Genomic DNA, 20,421 nt, shown 5'->3' on the forward strand with positions numbered 1-20,421 from the left:
CAATTCTCTGAGATTTTATTAGCTCATTAGATTTTATTAGCTCATTTTACAAACTAGGAAACCGAGGCCCAGAGAGGTTAAGCACCTTGCCCAAGATTACACAGCAGGTGAATGACCCAAACCCAGATTTTATTCTCTCCAAACCATGCATTCTTCCCTTTGTGCAGGGCTGCCTCCCACACACACTGCTGCCTCTCCCCCAGTGGTCTGAATGCTTAGCTTGTTGCTGGTGCTACCTGAATCTGATTATCTATGAAACAGGTATAATAATAATCCAGACTCCCTGATGTGACTGTGAAGGGAGGCTTGCCTACCACCTGACATACAGGTAAGCACTGGACAAACGTTCCTAGTGGCAACGGAGGCAGTTGCTGTTGCACTGTTAGCTGAGAACCCACTCCCGCTTCCAGGCTTTTGTACTCGCTGGGCCTTGCTGGAGGGCTCCCCTCACCACCCACAGCCACAGTGCTCACGCCTTTTAGCGCACGTCTGGGCTCCAGAGTCACTTTATCCCAGGGTCTTCCCTGCCACTCCACAAAATGGCGTCCGCCCCGCCCCACCACTCCCTCCTCACAAGTTCTCCCGCCGGCTTCCATTTCCTCAGCGCTTACTGTGACCTGATAGAACATATATTTCTCCATTTTTAGACTTCTCCATGAGCAGGGTTTTCGTTGTGTTTCCTGCTTCACCCCCACATCTAGAACAGTGTCAGGCCCATAAATATTTGTGGAGTGAATAAAGGAAGCCCCATGGGTCCATTTACCAAGAAATGGAGACAAACTCTTGCTTGCTATCTGACCCTTGGATCTCAGATAAAATTTGAAAGTTTACCAGGTGTTTTCACATCCTTCATCTCCTTTAATCTTCCATAATCTTCAGAGAAGGAGTTATAATCCCCACCACAGACAGGAAGAAATGAGACACCATAACCCAAAGCAGGACAACTTCCTGGAGAGGCAGAGGCCTGGCTTGGGTTCTGAACCCTACCCCAGCCTCCAGCACTCAGATGGAAGGGTCTCGGCCTCCCTCTGAGTTGTTTTGGTCCTGGAAGAGCAGCTGAGGTTCCCTGAGAAGGGCTGGTTTACAGAGAGGGGACTGAGAAATGCTTTTTATCACTTAGCTGAGCACCAAACATTACAGACAGCAGATTCTTGCTAACTCATTTGTCAAAATCAACCCATTCGTTAGGATCAATTGTATAAAAAATGCATTATGGGTTGAGGACCTTCCAGACTCCTGCTCTGGGTGAAGCCTCCCCAAGACACCCTTCCTGATTCCCTCTCAGTCAGTCAACTGCAAGCCCTGATTAGCTGCCCACCCCCCACCCTACGCATTCAGAATCTGTGCCCATGTCCTGACTGGTCAGCAGTCATGCTCCCACCAGAAGTGCAGATAGCCCCAGCCCAGTACCTAGCCCCTGGGAAGCCTTACTCAGTGCACATACTGACCAACTACCCTCCTGAGTAACACTGGGAGGGCAAAAACTGAGACAGCCCCAGCCCTTCTTCTCCCCCACCCCGGCCTTGGCAGCCAAGAAACCCAATTTGTTAAACTCCCTTTCCTCTTCCCCTTGTGAAGAAAAGGTGGCCCAGCCTAAAGTTCATGGTTCAAGGGATTTAAAATGCAAAGACTCACAGGCCTTTCTGGCCATATTTGCATCCAGATTGCTTGCAAGTTCAAAACTTAGAGAATTTTTTCCCCTCTGCTTATTAAGCGAAAGAAGAGAGAGTAAGAGTTCCCCAGGGGATATTTCCCTAGTAATGAGACCTTTCAAAATTCCTGAAGAAAGAAAGGGGAGGGAAGAGCAGGAGGACCAAAGGAGGGAGGAGAAGGGTTGTCAGGGCAGGGAAGAATCACTCACCACCCCCTCTCCTCAGTGGCCCTCACAGCCCAGACCTGCCTGTAGGCTCAGCCACGATGCCCTCTCCCCTGTGGCAAGGGGCCAATATCTTCCACACCTTCTTTCAAACATACTGTACATGAAAGAAGAGAAAGAGGAGGACTGTAAGGGAGAATTTTAATTTGTTGCCAATTAAGGGCAGAGTGACCCTAATTTATAGCAGCAGAACTCAAGAGTTATCACAGATTTTTCATCTTGGGAAAACAGCCCAGCTCTTGAGCTACCCACTGCTCCCCTGCAAACAGAGCCCACAGCAGGTTTAATTGAGTCCAGATTGACTTTTTACGGGGTTGAATTCCTCATCTTTTGGAAGAGATAGCCTTGAGATTTTCAGTTGTTCAAAGATAGAGTTTTAAACGGCCAGACAGTAATGGCAGAGCAAGCTGGAAGTATCCCAGGCTCTAGGAAGTAAGACCAAAACTTGGGAAAAGTAAGTAGAGTCCATTCAGCGGGCCACCAGGCAACCGTACCGGCTGTGATCCAGACTTGGACCCCACTCTAAGGAGCATCCAAGCCAGTGATAGAAAAGATCATATATGGGGCACCTGGGTGGTTCAGTTGGTTGGGTGACTGCCTTCAGGTCAGGTCATGATGCCTAAGTAGCAGGATCAAGTCCCGCATCGGGTTCCCAGCTCCGTGGGGAGTCTGCTTCTCCCTCTGACCTTCTTCCCTCTCATGCTCTCTCTCACTCTTTCTCTCTTAAAAAAGGAAAACTTTTTTTTTTAAGATTTTATTTATTTATTTGACAGAAAGAGGTCACAAGTAGGCAGAGAGAGAGGAGGAAGCAGGCTCCCCACCGAGCAGAGAGCCTAATGCGGGACTCGATCCCAGGACCCTGAGATCATGGCCTGAGCCGAAGGCAGAGGCTTTAACCCACTGAGCCACCCAGGCGCCCTTTAAAAAAATATTTTAAAAAAAGTTCATAGATGCACAAATAAATATTTAATTACAAACTACAATGAAGAGGAAGTGGGAACCCAATGGAGTCTAGCAAGTCAGGGAAAGGTCAATGAAGCCGGAACAGGACTGGTAGTTGATAGGTTGAGAAAGGACATTTCTGTGGCAGGGGACAGCCCATGGGAAAGCCACCACATACAAAGGTGCCAGATGAGACCAAAGAGTGGGGGAAAGCAGACTGACAAGGGGGAAAGTCCTATCATGGTATCCTTGGTACTATTTCGGTCGTGCTCCCATCCTCTCACTCCCTCCTTGATCCCTTTAGGACTTGATTCCCAACTGCCCCAACAGCTGTGCATTTCCTTCTGGATACTATGTATCTCTTCCTCCAGCCCTCTTTGCCAAGTCCACACCCACACCTTTACACTTAGTCCCTTTTGCATTTTCAGAAAAGCTCTCACATAGTCATTAAGTCCTGGGCAGTGCCCAATTCTGACAGCAGGAGGCGCTCAGGTATCCCTGCTCTCCAGCTTTGACCACTCAGAACACTGCATATGGGAGAGAAACAAATTAGTATTGCTTGGCCATCTCTACCTCCTTCAGAAGACCCTCCCGGTAATTCTGAACAATGCACACTTCTCTCCTTGATCTACACAACAATGTATGCAGCTTCCTTGTGACACACAATCACACTAAATTCAGCATTCACTCAACGCATATTTGGTGATTTCGTACCAAGTGGAATGTGCTGGACCAGACAGTAGTTAACTAAGATTGAGTCCCTGCTCACAAAGAAGTGAATGGAAAGCAAAGTGGCTGGTTAGATGACAGCGGAGAAGTTATTTAACATCTCTAAGCCTCTGTTTTCTCTTGGGAATAAAAGTGTGGCTTCTTTTATGAAAAGAAATATAATCATGTATAGGAAAGATGATCAGAGATGCTCTCTGAATGGTAGGATTGTTAGTGATTTTTGTTTTCATACTACATTTGTGATTTTATCTTTATTGAACGTGTGTTTTCTCATGAGAAAAAGCACTAAAAATGCTTCCTTCGGGTTAAAAATCATGACACCATTTCATTTTGTTGTGATCATTAGTGAGGTAAATTGTGTGTATGGTCGGGGCACGGTCACTTCACCCAAAGCAGAGTCTCCGGGCTCTGAACAGAAAAGCTCAGAGATGTGGAGATGACACTGGGCCACTGGCAGGCCTTTCAGCAATGTCTGCCCAGGATATCCAAGTCATTCTCTGCCTCACACAAGCTTCTTTCCAGGGCAGAGATGTGGCCAAGGCCATCTCCCAGCCTCCCTGCCCCAGGAGGACTACCCCTAAGTCCCAGGAATGGACTATGGTTACCCCAGCACAGTGAGGGTAGGGGTCAGAGGTTATGACTGGCGCTCTCCCCATAACAAGGCTGGAGGACAGGCAGGCGCAGTTTCTTTTCCCAACTGATAAAGGAGCAGAAGGAAGCAGTGAGGGGAGAGGGCAACAATTCCAGAGAAACGAAATAACAGGATTCTGCTACAAAATACAGAATGTCTTGCCAGATGTAGGCCTCATCATAGATGCTCAATAAATGACAGTGACTATGATTACGAAGATTAAAATCTAGGTGTTAGGCTGAATACTGGCTGCATGTGGGGGCACAGGGCAAAGAAGGGCGGAAGGTGAATTCTTGAGTGTAGGAGACAGGGCGTTGAAGAATAAGATTTCAGGAAAGAGATGGGGAGAGAACCAGCATGACCCTGCTGTGCCAGCGAGCTGGGGCAGGCACTAGAGTGCCCAGTTTCTAGAAGCTGCAAGATAGAAGAACCCTAAGCAAAGGTCAGAGCAGTGAGCTTTGATTCAGTGTTATTCTCATACTATTTAGGGGTCTCCACCTTGCCTCCCTAACAAAAACGAATGCCCTACGGGAGGGGATATTGCCATATATTTCTTCGGCATCCACTTTAGTTGCTAAATAAATATTTAACCAGATAGAATTGCCAGTGACTTCTTGGTAGTTTACACAGGACACATCACTCGACATATGAAGGGGCTTTGCCTCTTGGGTCCCTTCTTTCCTTCGCTCCCCTGAACCCACACTAAGCAGGGAAACCAGCTGCCGTATTGATTTGATTCTATGAGTCTGGGGGAAGAAGCCACTTTCACCAACGTCCTGGTTTGGCTGAGAAGCTTTCTAATCCTGAGGCAAAGAAGTGGGAGGGTTATTTACAAAAATTTTGACCATCTCATCTGTGTATATAGTTTTAACCCCAACACAACCATGAAATCTGGCAATTACCCCTTAAAAACAAAAAAATCAAGTTGTAAACCAGTGTAAGGGGGAATGCTTTCCTCCCCACACTCAGCGCTACTTGTTGGGGAGGGAAACAAATTCGTGCTAAGTGCTGGGCTGTCTCTGCCCCTTTACTAGCTACTTCTTGCAGGAGCTTGCTCAGTATAATACAGTGACTCATTGATAAATTGGGTAGAACAAACTGGGCATGCTCAGCTCCGTTCCTCCCCTGCTCAGTGGGGAAGAGAAATGACCTTTATCAGGTGTCCCCTGGAAGAATCCTCCTCCCCACCCCTCCAGCCAGTTGAGACTCTCTGAAGATTCTCTGGCCACAGGCAAAGCACTTGATTCTTCAGTTTAAGAACACCAGATGTGAGTGGGCAGAGGGCTGCGAGCAGCACAGAGAGAACAAGGGTAACTCACCAGCACATTCAGAACATCATCAAAAAATGTTGCTTCTTGTTGCCAGCAGTCTACACAGCTCCTCTCAAACAGGCAACATTTGGGACTGGAAGTTCTTTGAAGGGAGGAGGTAAACAGCCACCACTAAATTAAGCATTGCTTTCTTAAGGCACGCCTTCCAGAGGAATCCGTAGCTTTCATCACACCGAAAGTTCAGGTGGGGAAAAGAAAAACAACCAAGACTGCAGGGAGTATGAAAATTATGTAAAAACTATTAAGTACCCAAGCTGGAGTGAAATCCAAGAGTGAGGACATAATCTCTCTTGTGAGAAAAAGTAGAATAAATTGCTTTAATGTACCCTCAAACCCATCAGGAAATAGGGCCAGTTCCCCCACGTAAAACAGATAGGAGCCTTTCAAGGAAATCTAGGATTTCGGGCAGCAGGATCTGACTTTACCTTAGGGTGTTTAACCATCACAGAGCATAAGAAAGTCATGTCCTTGACAAACATTAATATAATTTAACCTAAAATTTCCAAGTGCTAGGAAGGTCTGCATGATTTTGTTATAAAATTGATTATATTGTAAAATAAAGGCCAAGAAGGTGCTAAGTTTCGGCAATTTCTCCCCACCACATCCTGGGAAAAGCTCAAAGGAGGAAGTACCCTCTTGCTGGTCTCCATTTAAGTCAGAGGAATAAGTGAGCACACACACGGAACATGCCCCAGGAACTGTATGAGCTCCCCACGGTCCCCACCACCACCCTGTCAAGCACCATAAGCATCATTGGACCTCCCATTGTACAGGCGAGGAAAGTGAGTCTCAGAGAGCTCAGGGCATTTGCTGGCAGGGAAGCAGTGAACCCAGCTTCACACCAAGACCTCCTGATGCCAAAGCCCTTTCCCCAGTGGCTCTTCCCCATGCCACAATCACCAACCACTCAGGACATTCATTCCTTGTCTGTAAGTAACTTCTCTCAGTCTATTTGCAAGTGACTTTCCTTAGGTTACAGGAATCCTAGCTCCAGGTCCCATCTACAAATGCCTTACAACCATTTCTGGAAAAAAAAAAAAGAAAGAAAGAAAGAAAGAAAATAGCTCATTTAAGGGGAATCAAGTAAATTCGTCTGCTGGTAAAAGTACAGTGAAAGTAGACATGTATTAGTTTCTTGGAGTCACGAATCCCAAACACAGGTAGTCTTTTAGAACTGAAAGCACTATGGGCCTGAAGTCAAAGAGGCTGGGTTTCCAGCAGCTTCCATCAGCTACAGTGACCTTAGGTGAGCTGCCAACCAACCACGCATGCCTAATTTTGAAAGGAAGAGAGAAACAGAAAGAAAGAAATCCCATTTTATTGGATTATTTGGAAAATTAATGACAACATTATACATGAAATAATGTTGTAAGCTGCAAAACCCTATACAAATAGAGGATTTCATTATAATTATTTTGACTCCACATTTGGCTGGGATCTTACAGGGAATTTGAATCATCAGACAGATTTAAAAAAATACTGAGCTGCATGTGGTATGGCATAATGCTCAAGGAAGGACAAAGCCCTGGGCTCAGAATTACCAGGTTCAGATTCTGGTTCTCTCACTTCACTTGCTATGTGACTTAGAGCAGGTTACTTACCTTCTCTGGACCTCAGTTTTCTTATCTGGAAAATGGGGATAATAATTCATGCCTCCTTCATAGGGTTCCCTGAAGACTGTGGGAGTTAAAGTACTTAAACTACTTAAAATGGCTCTTTGGCAGATAGGATGCTGGATGTGTTAATCATTACAATACTATTATGATTCTCATCAAGGAGGCAAAATGTGGACAGGGATTTACTAGCCTGCACTATAAAACGAAACTGCTACAGTGGACATCCTATACCTTTGACAAGCAGCCCTGAAATGGATGTCATTTTTAACTCTCCAGGATACTCTTCTGGAGAGAAAGGTATGAACTCATGCTCCCAGTGAAACCTTGCTCCCCCACCCACCCTCCTTCATATGCAAAAAACATAACGGGCACCACTCAGGGTCCTCTTTTTCTCCGTTACTCTCCGCCCATCCCATGGACACTAGCCTCAGTCCAGGGTGAAGCCCAGTTTAAGAACCCAGGTCAGCTGCTTGGAACTCAGGACACCTGCCCTGCTCGGGCAGGTCCATGGACACCAGGGCAGCTACCGAATGTCTAGCTCCTCTCCTCCTATCCCCATCTTAATCCTCCCCATCCTTCAAGGCTCACATCACATCCCACTTCTTCCCAAAAGCCCTCTCGCTCCTCAGCCTTCTGCTTCTATAATTGCCAACTCTGTACTCACTGGGGGTATAATTATTTCACAAGTGCCTATTTTATTGCCCCTAAAAGGTAAACTCCCCAAGGGCTAGTCATAGTGCTCCTACCTTCCCCACAGTGCTTAGCCCAGTGCTAGAAACCTCATATATGTGCCATAAATAATTTGGGAAGGGGTTTAATTCACTGGAAGGAGCCCAGAATCCATGTGAACTGGTCAGATGCCAGCTAGGTCTAAGCCTTTCCTCCTCCCCACCAAACCCATGGCAAATGTTGCTACCAGGTCACAGCATTCCCTCCCAGAGATCCTGGAAGAAAGCTCGGAATCCTTCTCAACACTGCACTGCAGGCAGCCAATGCCAACTGACTGGAAAAATGAACCCGTTTTGCCATTTCTGCTTCCTAGGCACTTCCTTCACGGAGTCTCTATGGCACACGGACTTAACCATCATTGTCATAACCACCGCACTCCGTTGTACACAGCTGTTGCCGGTTTGCCTCTACCAGACCAGTGGCTTTCAAGCCGTTGAGCGTGAGCCAAATAATAACCCAAATCAGCAGAAGCACAACTGAAGCTAAAGTTTCCTTAAACAATACTCATTTTGTTAATGTAATGCACTCTGAAATTTCCTATTACATTCCATCTAAAAATGGGGGTCCTGACTACTGCACTGTGGGATGGACAGATGGGTAAGGATATGTGTATGTGTATATATATACACACATATACATATATATGTATATATACATATATATACACACATATACATATATATGTATATATACATATATACACACACATATACATATATATGTATATATACATATATATATATTCAGTTCTATAATGTTAGTTAAGGTAACATTAGAAGCTATAACTGATAAAACTCTGAAATCTCAGCCTTTACTACCATAGAAGTTTTTTTCTTGCTCACATAAAACCTGAACAAGTATAGACGGGCAGGTGGCTTCCACAGTGCCATGATGAAGGGAGGGTTCCAGGCTGTTTCTATCTTGGGATGTCTTCAACAGATGACTTCTGGGTTACCATGTTCAGAATCATAGCAATCCTGCCTGGGATGTTTTTTAAGGACCAAACCGTTAAGTGTCCCTTGTAAGTGACACTCTTTGCTTCCAGTCTCATTCCATTGACCAATATTTTGTCACATGGCCTCACTTAACTACAAGGGAACTGGGAAGTGTAATCTTAACCAAGTTACCGATAAGATAGGGAAACAGATTTTCTGATCAGCTAGCAATCTCTGCCGGAGATCTGCCGTTTGAAAAACCCTCTAAGGCAAGGACCTAGCCTTATTCACCCTTAGTCCTAGCAACTAGCAAAATATTTGGCTCACAGTAAGTGCATAGAAAATATATGACCAGAGATGTCTGGGTGGCTCAGTCTCTTAAGCATCTGCCTCCGGCTCAGGTCAGGACCCTGTGATCCTGGGATCTAACCCTGTGTGGTCAGGCTCCCTGCTCAGTGGCGGGTCTGCTTCTCCCTCTCCCTCTGCCCACTACACCCCCAACCCACCTCGCCTCCTGCTTTCTCTCTGGCACTGGCATTTTCTCTCTCAAATAAATAAATAAAATCTTAAAAAAAAATGATGTACAGTCAGTAAATAAGTGGAAAACATGATTGATCCCAGCCAGAGCTCCAGGAATGTCACACTTCCTGATTAGGCATTGTGATTCTCTCCAAATTCACACCTGTGCAAATCCCCTTCCCCACACAAAGCAGAGCTGAGTCCAAAAATCTGGATTAGGATAGGTGGGGAAAAATACCAGAGACAATGTCGTAGTGTCATCTTTTCCATTTAGGGACTACACAGCTACTTACTCTTCCAACTCCATGCCTGCTGAAAAGGAACACTGTGGAAAAATTAAAAGCCCAGGCTTTTGAGGCAAATAAATCATGGCGGGGCCTTTCTCCAGCTACGTAACTACAGCAGGACTATCACTGAGCACTCACTATGTGTGCGGCAAGGTGCTAGGCATTTTCCACGCATCACCCCATTGCATCCTGGCAACAAGCCTGTGAGGGACACTAACATTCTCTCTCCAATTCCCTGGGGGAGCACTGATGTCTTCTAACCCTGTGCTCCCATAGCACTTTCCTGTAATTCACTCACGGGAAAGGTAGTTGGCATAGGGAGGAACATGTCTGTTCATCCAGTCTCCCCAATTATCCTCCAAAGACAGTGGAAATAACATACACTTGAGAGTCACAAAAATCTGTTCCAAACATCTACTTTCAAATGACACATCCCAACTTAATAGTTTGTGAGAGGTTCACCAAGACATGGCCTGAGACTCAATTTCTTTATCTGTAAAATGGGGTCAGAGGTCCAACCATAAAGGGCTGCTGGGACATAGAAACTTGATATCCATTAAGAACTAGGCCTGGGGGCGCCTGGGTGGCTCAGTGGGTTAAGCCGCTGCCTTCGGCTCAGGTCATGATCTCAGGGTCCTGGGATCGAGTCCCACATCGGGCTCTCTGCTCGGCAGGAAGCCTGCTTCCCTCTCTCTCTCTCTCTCTGCCTGCCTCTCCGTCTACTTGTGATCTCTCTCTGTCAAATAAATAAATAAAATCTTTAAAAAAAAAAAAAAAAAAAAAAAGAACTAGGCCTGGCACATAATAGGTTCTTTAAAAAGTGAGAATTTCCCTCCTCCATCTCTCCTGGAGGGCAAGGGTAATGTTTTATTCCTGGGCACCAACACCATATTTATCTAAAATATATAATAAATGTTAGTGGCAACGCATTGAATGACTAGGTTTACCACTAAAAAATAAAAAGAGAGGGTTCCTGGGTGGCTCAGTGGGTTGAAGCCTCTGCCTTCAGCTCGGATCATGATCCCAGGGTCCTGGGATCGAGCCCCACATCCAGCTCCCTGCTCAGCAGGGAGCCTGCCTCCCTCTCTCTCTCTCTGCCTGCCTCTGCCTACGTGTGTTCTCTGTCAAATAAATAAATAAAATCTTTTAATAAGTAAATAAATAAATAATAAAAATAGAAAACACAAACCGTGCCTTGGTCTTTAGAAGTTCTTTTTATCTCCCCTCCCCCTTCCCACACTTCATTACTCTTCTCTCTTTGGGTAACGTGAACTTTTTTTTTCCATACTCAGAAATTTTAAATGGCTAACAGAGCACCTCAGGATTCTTTCCTCCGGCCATTATCCTTCTCTTTTAAGTTGTGCTCAGCAAGATTATTTGGATATTGGAGCTACAAACGGTCAGATTACAAGTGGAGGTCCCTGAAATGTAACATTCCCCATTGCAGGATTCTGGAATTACACCAAGCACCAGGGAGGGGTTGCTCTTCCCCAAAGAGCTTGCTGTTCTGAAAAAATCCTTTGTTTTAAGGCTTGCAAAATGGCCCTGAGGAATCTCCCATCCGGGTCCCCAGCACTGGCCTGAATACTGCTTCATTCTAGAGGGCCTACAAGCTCCCTTAAAACAAAATACTCATGTGTCTTAAAATATTGTAAGAACTACTGCTCTCTGAGTCTTGGTTCATACCTTACAGAATAACAATCATTGTTTTGAAGGCAAATTTTGGATTTTTCCAGCAAGCCCCTGACAATGACAGTAACGAGCACACTGTGGGTTTACTAGGTCCGTGATACCATGCTAGGTGTCCTATGTTCATTATCCCCTTTAATTCTCACCAAAAAAAAAAAAAAAAGGCAGTAAGTCAGACAGTACTGTTACCCCATCTTGCAGATTAGGAAACTGAGGCCCAGAAGTTCAACGAACTTTGCCCAAGTCCACATAGCCAGCAAGCAGCCAAGCCCCCGTTCAAACCCTAGTCTGTCGTGGTCTAAATCCCATTCCATTTCTGTTATTCCACATTACCTCTTTAAATGGCCATAAACGAAGATCCTTTCTGCATAGCAATACTATAGAAAATAAACAGCTTGAACTGGTTGATCTTTTAAGGTCCCTTCCCCCTCTTAAAAAAAAAATCTATGATTCTATGGAGAGAAGGAGAAAAAAGGAAATGTAAAGAGGCCAAACATTATGAGGCTTGGCTTATCAGTATTTAATAACAGCTTTTGGATCAAAACTCTACAGAACCTTATTTATGGACAGACAGTTACTGTTAAGCAGAGCCTTTTTATACAACCTTTTCATCTGAGGATGTTGTAGCCTTCTCCTGCCTTTCTATTAGTGAGAGATGGGGTGTGAAATTTGCTGGCCCTGCCAAGATTATCCCATTAAATTATCTGCCCTCTTCCCATGTAATTCACTCAGGGGCAACAGTTTGCGACGTGGGCCGGTGGACGTCCGTGCCTGGGCGCTTGGAGGGGGAGGTGTGAAGGAAAAAGTTCAGGTGGTGGGAGCATCCCAATGACATAACATCAATCCACGTTTCGCGGCCTTACCAAAATAAAGCGGATGCCACAATTATCCCATTCCTAAACAAACTGAAAATCCCAACCGAGCTTACTGCAACAAAGAGAGAGCCTTTTTACTGCTGTTTATTTTTATTTTGTATTCGTTAGCTTTTTAGATATTCCTGGCATGCAAGTCAGGCTCCGTGTAACAAGCAGCTGCATTTAGTTAAGGATTTCGAAGAGTTTTCCCCACCCCACTCCACCCCACCCCCTGCTATCCCCTCCCCCTCAACTCCAGAGGGCTTTCTCAGACTCCTAGAAGACTATTCCTTTCTCTTCGTGTGTCTACACAACAGTTTCTCCTGTCACACCGCAGGGGAATTAGGAAGGCCAGCTTGAGGCCCTTCTCTTTGAGAAGGAGGTCTCAGAGACTCGAGTGTTTTCCTCGCTGGGGCTGGATTTGCCAGGGTCTGGTCTACATAGGGACCTTGGAGCTGGCAAGCCAGCTCTTCCACTAAAGAGAACTCCAATAAATCACTCTGCTCAGCCTACAATCCCAGTTGTACACCAAGATGCAAATACAAAGACACTTCATCAAAACATATCTCATCGCTGGTTGGAAGAAACTGCCAGACACACTCCTCAAACCGCATCAAAGTTATAGTTCAGTACAACAGCATAATTCCTCCTGATCAGAGGTGCAGACCACCAAAGAACCTTCTGGTCTATCCCTGAGTTGCAGCAAGACTACTGGCTCAGGGAACTCCAGCACAGAAAGAAAAATTGAAGTTGACTGTCTCAAATCATTTCTTGTAACCCCTAGATAGAGCTAAGAAAACATCCCATTGCTCTTGGAAAACATGGGGAATTGGCACCTTTGGCCCATACGTAGTGTAAATTCTAAGTCTTAAACCAGGACAGATTGTCTAGGGCAGCAGAGAAGAGCAAGAACTCAGGGACTGGTTTGGAAGCTCAGCAATGCCATTTCCTAGCCATGTGACCTGCAGAAAGTCACTTAACCTCTCTGTGTCTAAATTAAAATGAGCTAATTATGCCAGTCCCCTCATAGATTTGTGGTGAGGAGTCAGTGAGCTAATATTGGCAAATTGCTCAGAATGGTCACTGGCCCATTATAAGGATTACCCAAGTGTCTGTTAAATGAATTTTACAAACAGAGGCATTTCAGAATGCTTGTTTTCAAGGAAATACATACTTAGTTGAGGTCAAAGGACTTGGCACCATTCTTTAGCTTCTCCTAAACCCAATGACACCTGGCCTGGTGGGAGGGAAACCCCAAAAGTGAGGAGACTCCACGAATTGTGCAGATCTGGGCTCAGGCCCAGGATCCACCACCAACCCTCAAGCCCACAACCTATCCAGGAAGGCAACTTATAACCCTAGGCATCAAACACTCCACAAAACAATGGTTCCCATCGTTTGGGGATTGCCGTTTTCTCAGAATATCAGATTATAGCTAGAAACATACAACCAAAAATATGCAATTATTTTTTTGTATATTATTTCTGGGCGGTTGCATATCCTTGGTTTCAGGTACCCCAACTTAAGACCTCTCAGATGGGTGCTCTTCTCTAGTACTTCACACATACGGTTTCATTTTAAATCTCTTAACACTTAACTGGTTCAGAAAAACCAGTCAACAAGCAGAGAAAAGATTCAAACCCATGACTGTTAAACTCCAAGGCCTAGGCTCATAACCACTAAGTTCTACTGTTAACTTCTACTATACTCCATTCAAACTAAATGATGGGGCAAGAAAAGAAAAAAGTCCTTGAAAGTATGTCATGTTACATTTTTACTAAGAAGAGCAAATATGACACTACAGTTTTACATGCAACCAAAAAAGTTATTCTCCATTCAACAAAAATCTATGGACTACTTACTATATAGATGCATACACGCATGTCATTTATATGTAGATATACATTTACTTCAATATACACATGGGCTACAAAGCATTCCATTCTACATACAATGCTGTGCAAACTTTTCAAAAATTTTCAAAATGGGGTATGTGGTCTCCATCAAACCACAGCCCAAATGGATACTAATGGATGCAAGTAACACACCATTTAGAAACTTTAAAGTCTAATTTGAAGGCTGGGCTCACCAGGCAGGAGAGCGAGAAAAGAAAATACAGACCAAAGCTGAGTTTTTAAAGACTCCTAAGTAAATATCAGAAAGATAAGCACAGCATCCGAGTAGCAAAGCAGCCTACCAGGTATGCTGAACCAATATAGAGGATTAAACATTTCCAACACACAGCCAGACACAGCTTGACCACACCCTTTGTCCACTGGGCCACTGTGTGGCCCCCCCCAAGGGAGGATTTTCAGGCATCTCCAATAAAGTTGGGGCTGGCTGACTTGGCTTTCAGTGTTTTCACCAGGAAAGCTGACAGTCTTACTGCCCTCAAGAGACTCCTATTTTAAAAGTAGACAGGAGAGACAGGTATTAAAATGGCATTGGAAGGTTTATGAAATGAGAGCAAATACAGTAGCAGGTCACCTCCCTCTGACTCTAAGAGTCAAACCACACAATATACAGGATTCTGAGAAAGGCAAAATGGGTTCCTAAGGCCCTAAATGCTGAGTACACAGTATTAATGGCTTCAGCTTCCCAAGAAGGTTTAGCCCTAGGTAGGAAGGAGGCAGGTGAGGAGATCAACAATGAGTAGGCCCAAAAAAGTAAATATAAAGGTTTGCTCCTCCTGGCTAACAAAATTAAAAAATAATGGGAGAAATACTGAGCACTTTTTTAATAAGTAACTGAAAGCTGTCTCCCCTTAAGCTCATTTCTTGAGCCAGTGGTTGGGTTACCTTAAGAATCCTGAATCAGACAAGAAAGTAAACCTGAGTTCCACTGGAAGACTTGTCCCCGAGAAAAAAATCAAGCATTCACAAAAATGGAAAGGGATGTATACGATGACAAATAAGACAAAAATAACAGATTTGAGCTCACTATTGAAAAGTTTGGAATAGGCAATACTCTTTTTTTTTTCCTTTTAATTTTTAAAGCCTGTATACAGTTAGACAAGAAAATTTGGCTGACTGCTGATAATAAAATTGTCTTAGACCCGGCAAAATCACTGCATGGACGTTTACTTAAAGGCAGGTGACCAAAGAAAGGTCCGCTCCCCCCCTCCTCCCCCCATGATCCAAAAGCAACCACTGTTGAAAGATTATGCAGAAGTAAAAGAAGTTGAGAGGATATAACCAAATTAAACAAGGACCCAAGCTAAAAGCCCTTCCCTGATTATCTTCACCTCAATTTGCTAAGCAACTTGACATAAGGAGGATGTTTCCACGGGTTAGGCAGCATGGCCCAGTTTTTACTTCTGACCCAGGTGTTGTGGTGTGGGGCCAGATGTTTGGCGTCCCTGAAGGAACCAAACATCCAGGAGACCAAGCTGTTTACATTTCATTAGTATTTTTCATCAGGAAGGTGCACTCCCTGCTGATGTACATCTTAATTACAACTAGGAACTGTATTTACCCAGAGGGGCCTCTAGATTACCACAACCACACTGGGGGATCAATTTCAGAATACTTCTCAGAAAATGTGGTTCTCAAACTCAACTCTAAGAAATCAAAATTCACACACAACTTCAACTTCCTTTCCAGAGTGTGTTCCTACCACGAAAACTATGAGCTAGATTTTAGTAAAAGTTAATTCTGCAGCCATAGTCTAAGTACTGAATAGATCTTTGCCCCTCAACTGCTAAATAACCTAAAATCTTTTCTTTTCCCAAGCACAGCGCTAACTTAAAAATGAAAGATGCATGATAAAAGAACAGAAACCTATTTATCTGCACCGGTTTGGGCTGGGAGTGGGGGAAGGCAGAATCCAGGGACTCCAGCACCCCCTCAAGAGATGCATGTTAAAAGTGAGGCCCAAGACCCCGGAGACTTTAATCAACTTTCCCCCTCCAACCTCCAAAGAATGAATCGGTTGTCTCCACAGGCGCAGCCGGGCTCTTCCCTCTCATTGTGTACCGGCTCGGGCGCAGCAAGGATCCAAGCTTCCCGCAGTGAACTAAGACGCTCCGGCTTTCGCCTGAGTCTTTTTCTAACTGTTGCAATTGTCTTTGGAGATTACCAAAATCAGGTATGCATTAGATGGCCTTTCCCCCCAGCCTTGCGTGTAACACACGCGCGCGCACGCGGACACACATACGTGCACGCTCAGAGCACTCTGGAGCAGCAGGCCGCCTCTGACAGCACATTTTGCACAAAGTGGCGGCGACGGCGTCAGCGCACACGTTGTGGCCTCCATCGTGAGCCTCCAGAGGCAGGAGCGCCGGGGACGGCGGATCTGTGAGGCCGCCCGAGGCTCGGGCCGCCAGGGCTTTTGTTTGGGTCGGTGTGCGGACAGCCTGGGCTCTCGCAGGCACCAATGAAGATACCAACTCCCTCCTGGACCGCACCTTCCGGGGCGGCTGCTCCTTGGGGCTCCGTAGACTTGCCTGAACACCGCTTACGGCGCTTTAGGGGTCCAGCGAGGGACCGGGGGAACAACGGCACGGAGGCGCCCCCAGCGCCCCACGCCCCCCGACCCTTCCACGCTTTCTGTCAGCGCTGACAACTGCTGCTGGGCGCCGAGGAGGAAGCCCCCGGGGCACCTCCGGACCACAGCAGGACTCCCGGGGCAAATCCTCGCCCGCCTTCCCGGCGCCCGGAGTCGCGTTTGCGGGACCCCCGACGGGGTCTCCGGCCGCCCCGTCCCCCTCCGCGGGCGCGGTGCTTCCCCGCTGCCCAGCGCCGGGCGGCGGACGGGAGGGTCCCCGGGGGCCGCGCGGGCTCCGGAGCCGGCGGACGCGCCTCTTACCTTGGGCAGCGGCCCCGCGCGCAGCCAGCAGCAGCCCGGCCAGCAGCGCCAGGAGCGGCGGGCGCGCCCCGCGGCAGCGCGGTCCGTGCATTCCTCCTCTCGCGGCGGCGGCGGCGACGGCTCCCAGGCCGCGCGCAGAACATCCACGGGCTCTGCCCGGCGTCCCGGCCACCTCGTTCCGGCCGCTCTCTCCGCAGGATGCCGGGGGCGTCTGCAAAGTTCTTTGTCCCTCTAACCTGCTCCCTCGCTCCACCCGGCCGCCTCTGGACCCACCCGGCCGTCTCTGGACCCCGTACGCGCGCGGGTCCCTCCTCAGCCCTGCAGCTGCAGCCTCGCCTCCGCGGCCGGTCAGTCCCGGGCTGTCGGGGTCGCGCTCGCGGAAGGCCGGTCCCCCCGGCTGGGACTCGGAGAGGAGTGCGCCCTACGCCCGGGGGCTCCCGTCCCGGGACTCTCTCGGCGACGGCGGCGGCTCCTCCCGCTCTGCACGCTCGCTCTCTGGCTCTCAGCCTCCCTCAACTTGTCACTTTCCACTCCACCAACTCTCCAGCCCAGCGCCCGAGCCCGACCAATGGCAGACGCGGGCTCAGGCCGGCGACCAAGCGCCCTCTGCTGCCGTCTCTCGACACCAGCACCCTCCCTGACTTTCCAGAACCTGGTCGCTCCCGTGCCTCTCGCAAATCCACCCCCTCCCCCACCGTGCTTCAAACCCACAGCCGGACCTGGGGCCCTAGAGGCCATTTGACAGATGGGGAAGCCGAGGCTCCGGGAGACTTGTCCTGAGAGGCAAAGCAGTCCGTGGCTGAATGGCTCCGTCAGGAGACCCAGATTCTAGCGGTCTCAGCTCTGCCACTGCTAGCTGTGTGCTTCTGGGCGGAAGAACATTGATTATGATACCGGTTTCCCTTTTGATTACCCCCTAACCCTAGTGATTTATGTCTTCCCGTTTTGTCTTTTTTTCCCCCATTTTGTCTTTAATTTCTACTTTTCGTTGTATTGAAATCAATGTCATCTGCACCACTTCTTGGAGATGTGTTGAGGATTTCTCTGTGGTCAGTTTTTGTCAATGTCTCGTGACCTCTTAAAGAAGGTGTTTTTCCAACTTCAGAATGTGGAGCTAACTGACTATCTCAATTTGATCTTCTTTACATCTATGTTATTTAGGCCATCTGTATCTTTGTGTGCGGGGCAGGGGGATATATATATATTTTTTTTTAATTTTATTTGTTTTTTTTGTCCAGCCGCTCTACTATGGACCAAGGGGGTCATTCAATCCTCCTACTAACAGTATGTTTTGTCTGTGTCTCCAGCTTAGGTATTACGAATTTGGGGAGACATAAAAAAAACTCATGGCTGTTTGACTTTCCCTGTGGAGAGGCCCCTTGCTCATATAAAGTAGTGAGTACCTGCTGTGCTCCAGGCCCCACTTTGGGCTCTAAGGATGTGTCCACAGGGACAGTGGTCCGTGTTGCCTTAGAGGAATACCAAAAACCCAGTCTATGATACTCACTTATTGAGTACTTCCTGTTTGCCTGGTGCTTTGTGTGCATGTGCTCATAGGTCTTCCACTGACTTTTTTTTTGTTTAAGTCATGACAGCGTTTGATGCCTCTCTGCACTTTTACATAGATTACAGTTTTAGAAATTGAAATGCAGACAGTACCGTACTTTCCAGCAGTGGAACAGACAATGGGTGGCCAAGCTAAGACTCAATGCCTTTATCATAATGGAGCTAAAAGTTCTTGGCCAGAACCTATCATAGAACAAGCACTGGCTCAGTGACAGTGGTCATCATTGATGCAGCAATCACGTCGAAGAAGCCAGCTTTAGGATTTTATAATAAGCAGTCACCATATGGAGGCAAGGACCTCGTGGCTAAAATATGTCCAGCAGGTCATAGACCCTAGACTTGTAGCCTTCTGCCTTCAGGCAGGTGAATGACTAACCCATGTGGGACAAACAGTCACTTATTCAACTCTAAGACTTCAGGGCAAGAGTATCCCCAGCTGCCTTGGTAGCTTTCCTCTTTCCTATCACTCTGACCTGAGGTCGAGGAATGATAGACAGAGAGGCCCTGGGTCAACCAGTTCATTACCCAAATAGGTCTGTCCTCCAAGTTTCTCTGCCTGAGACCCATTCAATCCTGTCTCAAATATCTGGTCACTTGCCTGAGGAACTTACTGCACAAGGTTCTCTTGTTAGGAAACTGTCTTTGATGGTCAGTCTCAATATACTATGGTCCGGAATCAGAGGAAACTCAGTGACACTGCGTTTTGGTGACAGTCTCCCATGGTCTACAGTACAACACACAGTTGCCAGACAAGGAGCCTTTCCTGTCCACCCACCCTGCCCCCACCCCCCCACCCCAAACTGCTTGTCTCAGGTATCTTAGGTAACAGACGGCTGCCAGTGCTGAGTATACAGAACTTAATGGCACTTTTATCAGTACTTAAACCTTCCAGGAACTTAATCACAGAATCATAGACGTGAGGAATGTGACAGCTAGAACAGGCCTTGGAAATTAACTAGTATACCCCCCTCAACATTTTATAAGAGAGAAACACAGCACTCAGGGAGGTGGAACCTTCTTGCCCAAGGTCACGCAGCTGGTCAGAGCCAAGTCTGGATCCTACATGAACCAGTCCAGACCTGGGTAACCACTTACCCCGGCACCCGAGATGGCTTGAAGTTTGACTATAACACAGTAGTTCCCAAAGAACAGGTTAGAAAAGGTTCTTCTTCTTTTGTTTTGTTTTTTTTTAAAGGACAAAGGAAATACTTACGCAAGTTCAGTAAATGCCGGTGCTTACCATCAGGCTGCTGAGGCTCAAGCTGCAGTTTTTCTGATCTCTGCTGAGTGACTGTGGACAAATATCTTAGTCCCTCTGTGCTTTGATCTTTCATCTGTAAAACAGCGATGATAATAATAGTACCTGTTCCATACTCTCGTGAACTTTAAATGAGTTAACTTACAAAAAGTACTGTTATGAGTATCTCACACAGACTGGGCACTTAATGTTAGATGTTATTATATTATTATTATATTATTTACGTATAACAGTTTACTTAGACCATGAAAATTCCTATGAAGTCAGTCTTATCTCTATCTTTTACAAACAAAGAAACTAAAGTGAAATGAGGTTAAGAAACTTGCCCAAAAGGAGCATGGGTGGCTCAGTTGGCTGAATGACTGCCTTTGGCTCATCATGATCCCGGAGTCCCAGGATCGAGTCCCACATGGGGCTCCCTGCTCAGTGGGGAGTCTGCTTCTCCCTCTGACTCTCTCCCCTCTCATGCTCTCTCTCTCATTCTCTCTCTATCAAATAAATAAATAAAATCTTTTTAAAAATGCCCAAAGTCACAAGAATTAAGGCAAAAATGTAGGACTCAAACCTAAGTCACATCTCTCTCTGCATAATACTCAAGTGGTAGGATGTTCAAAAAACTACAGGCAATTCATAGGTTCCTCTTCTGGGTCTTC

At 46.5% G+C, this 20,421-nt stretch overlaps 1 protein-coding gene across 1 annotated transcript in view; it reads right to left on the bottom strand.

Moving 5' to 3' along the window:
- ROR1 (receptor tyrosine kinase like orphan receptor 1) overlaps positions 1-17,481 on the bottom strand; it is a 409,877-nt gene extending 392,396 nt beyond the window's left edge. Inside the window, exon 1 of the mRNA XM_047727874.1 lies at positions 16,945-17,481. Within this exon, the coding sequence (XP_047583830.1) occupies positions 16,945-17,035 (91 nt within the window). The 5' untranslated portion in view covers positions 17,036-17,481. The remainder of the gene's footprint in view (positions 1-16,944) is intronic.
- Between the last annotated feature and the right edge of the window lie 2,940 nt (positions 17,482-20,421).

This window comes from Lutra lutra, chromosome 4, assembly GCF_902655055.1.
Source record: "Lutra lutra chromosome 4, mLutLut1.2, whole genome shotgun sequence".
NCBI lineage: Eukaryota > Metazoa > Chordata > Mammalia > Carnivora > Mustelidae > Lutra > Lutra lutra.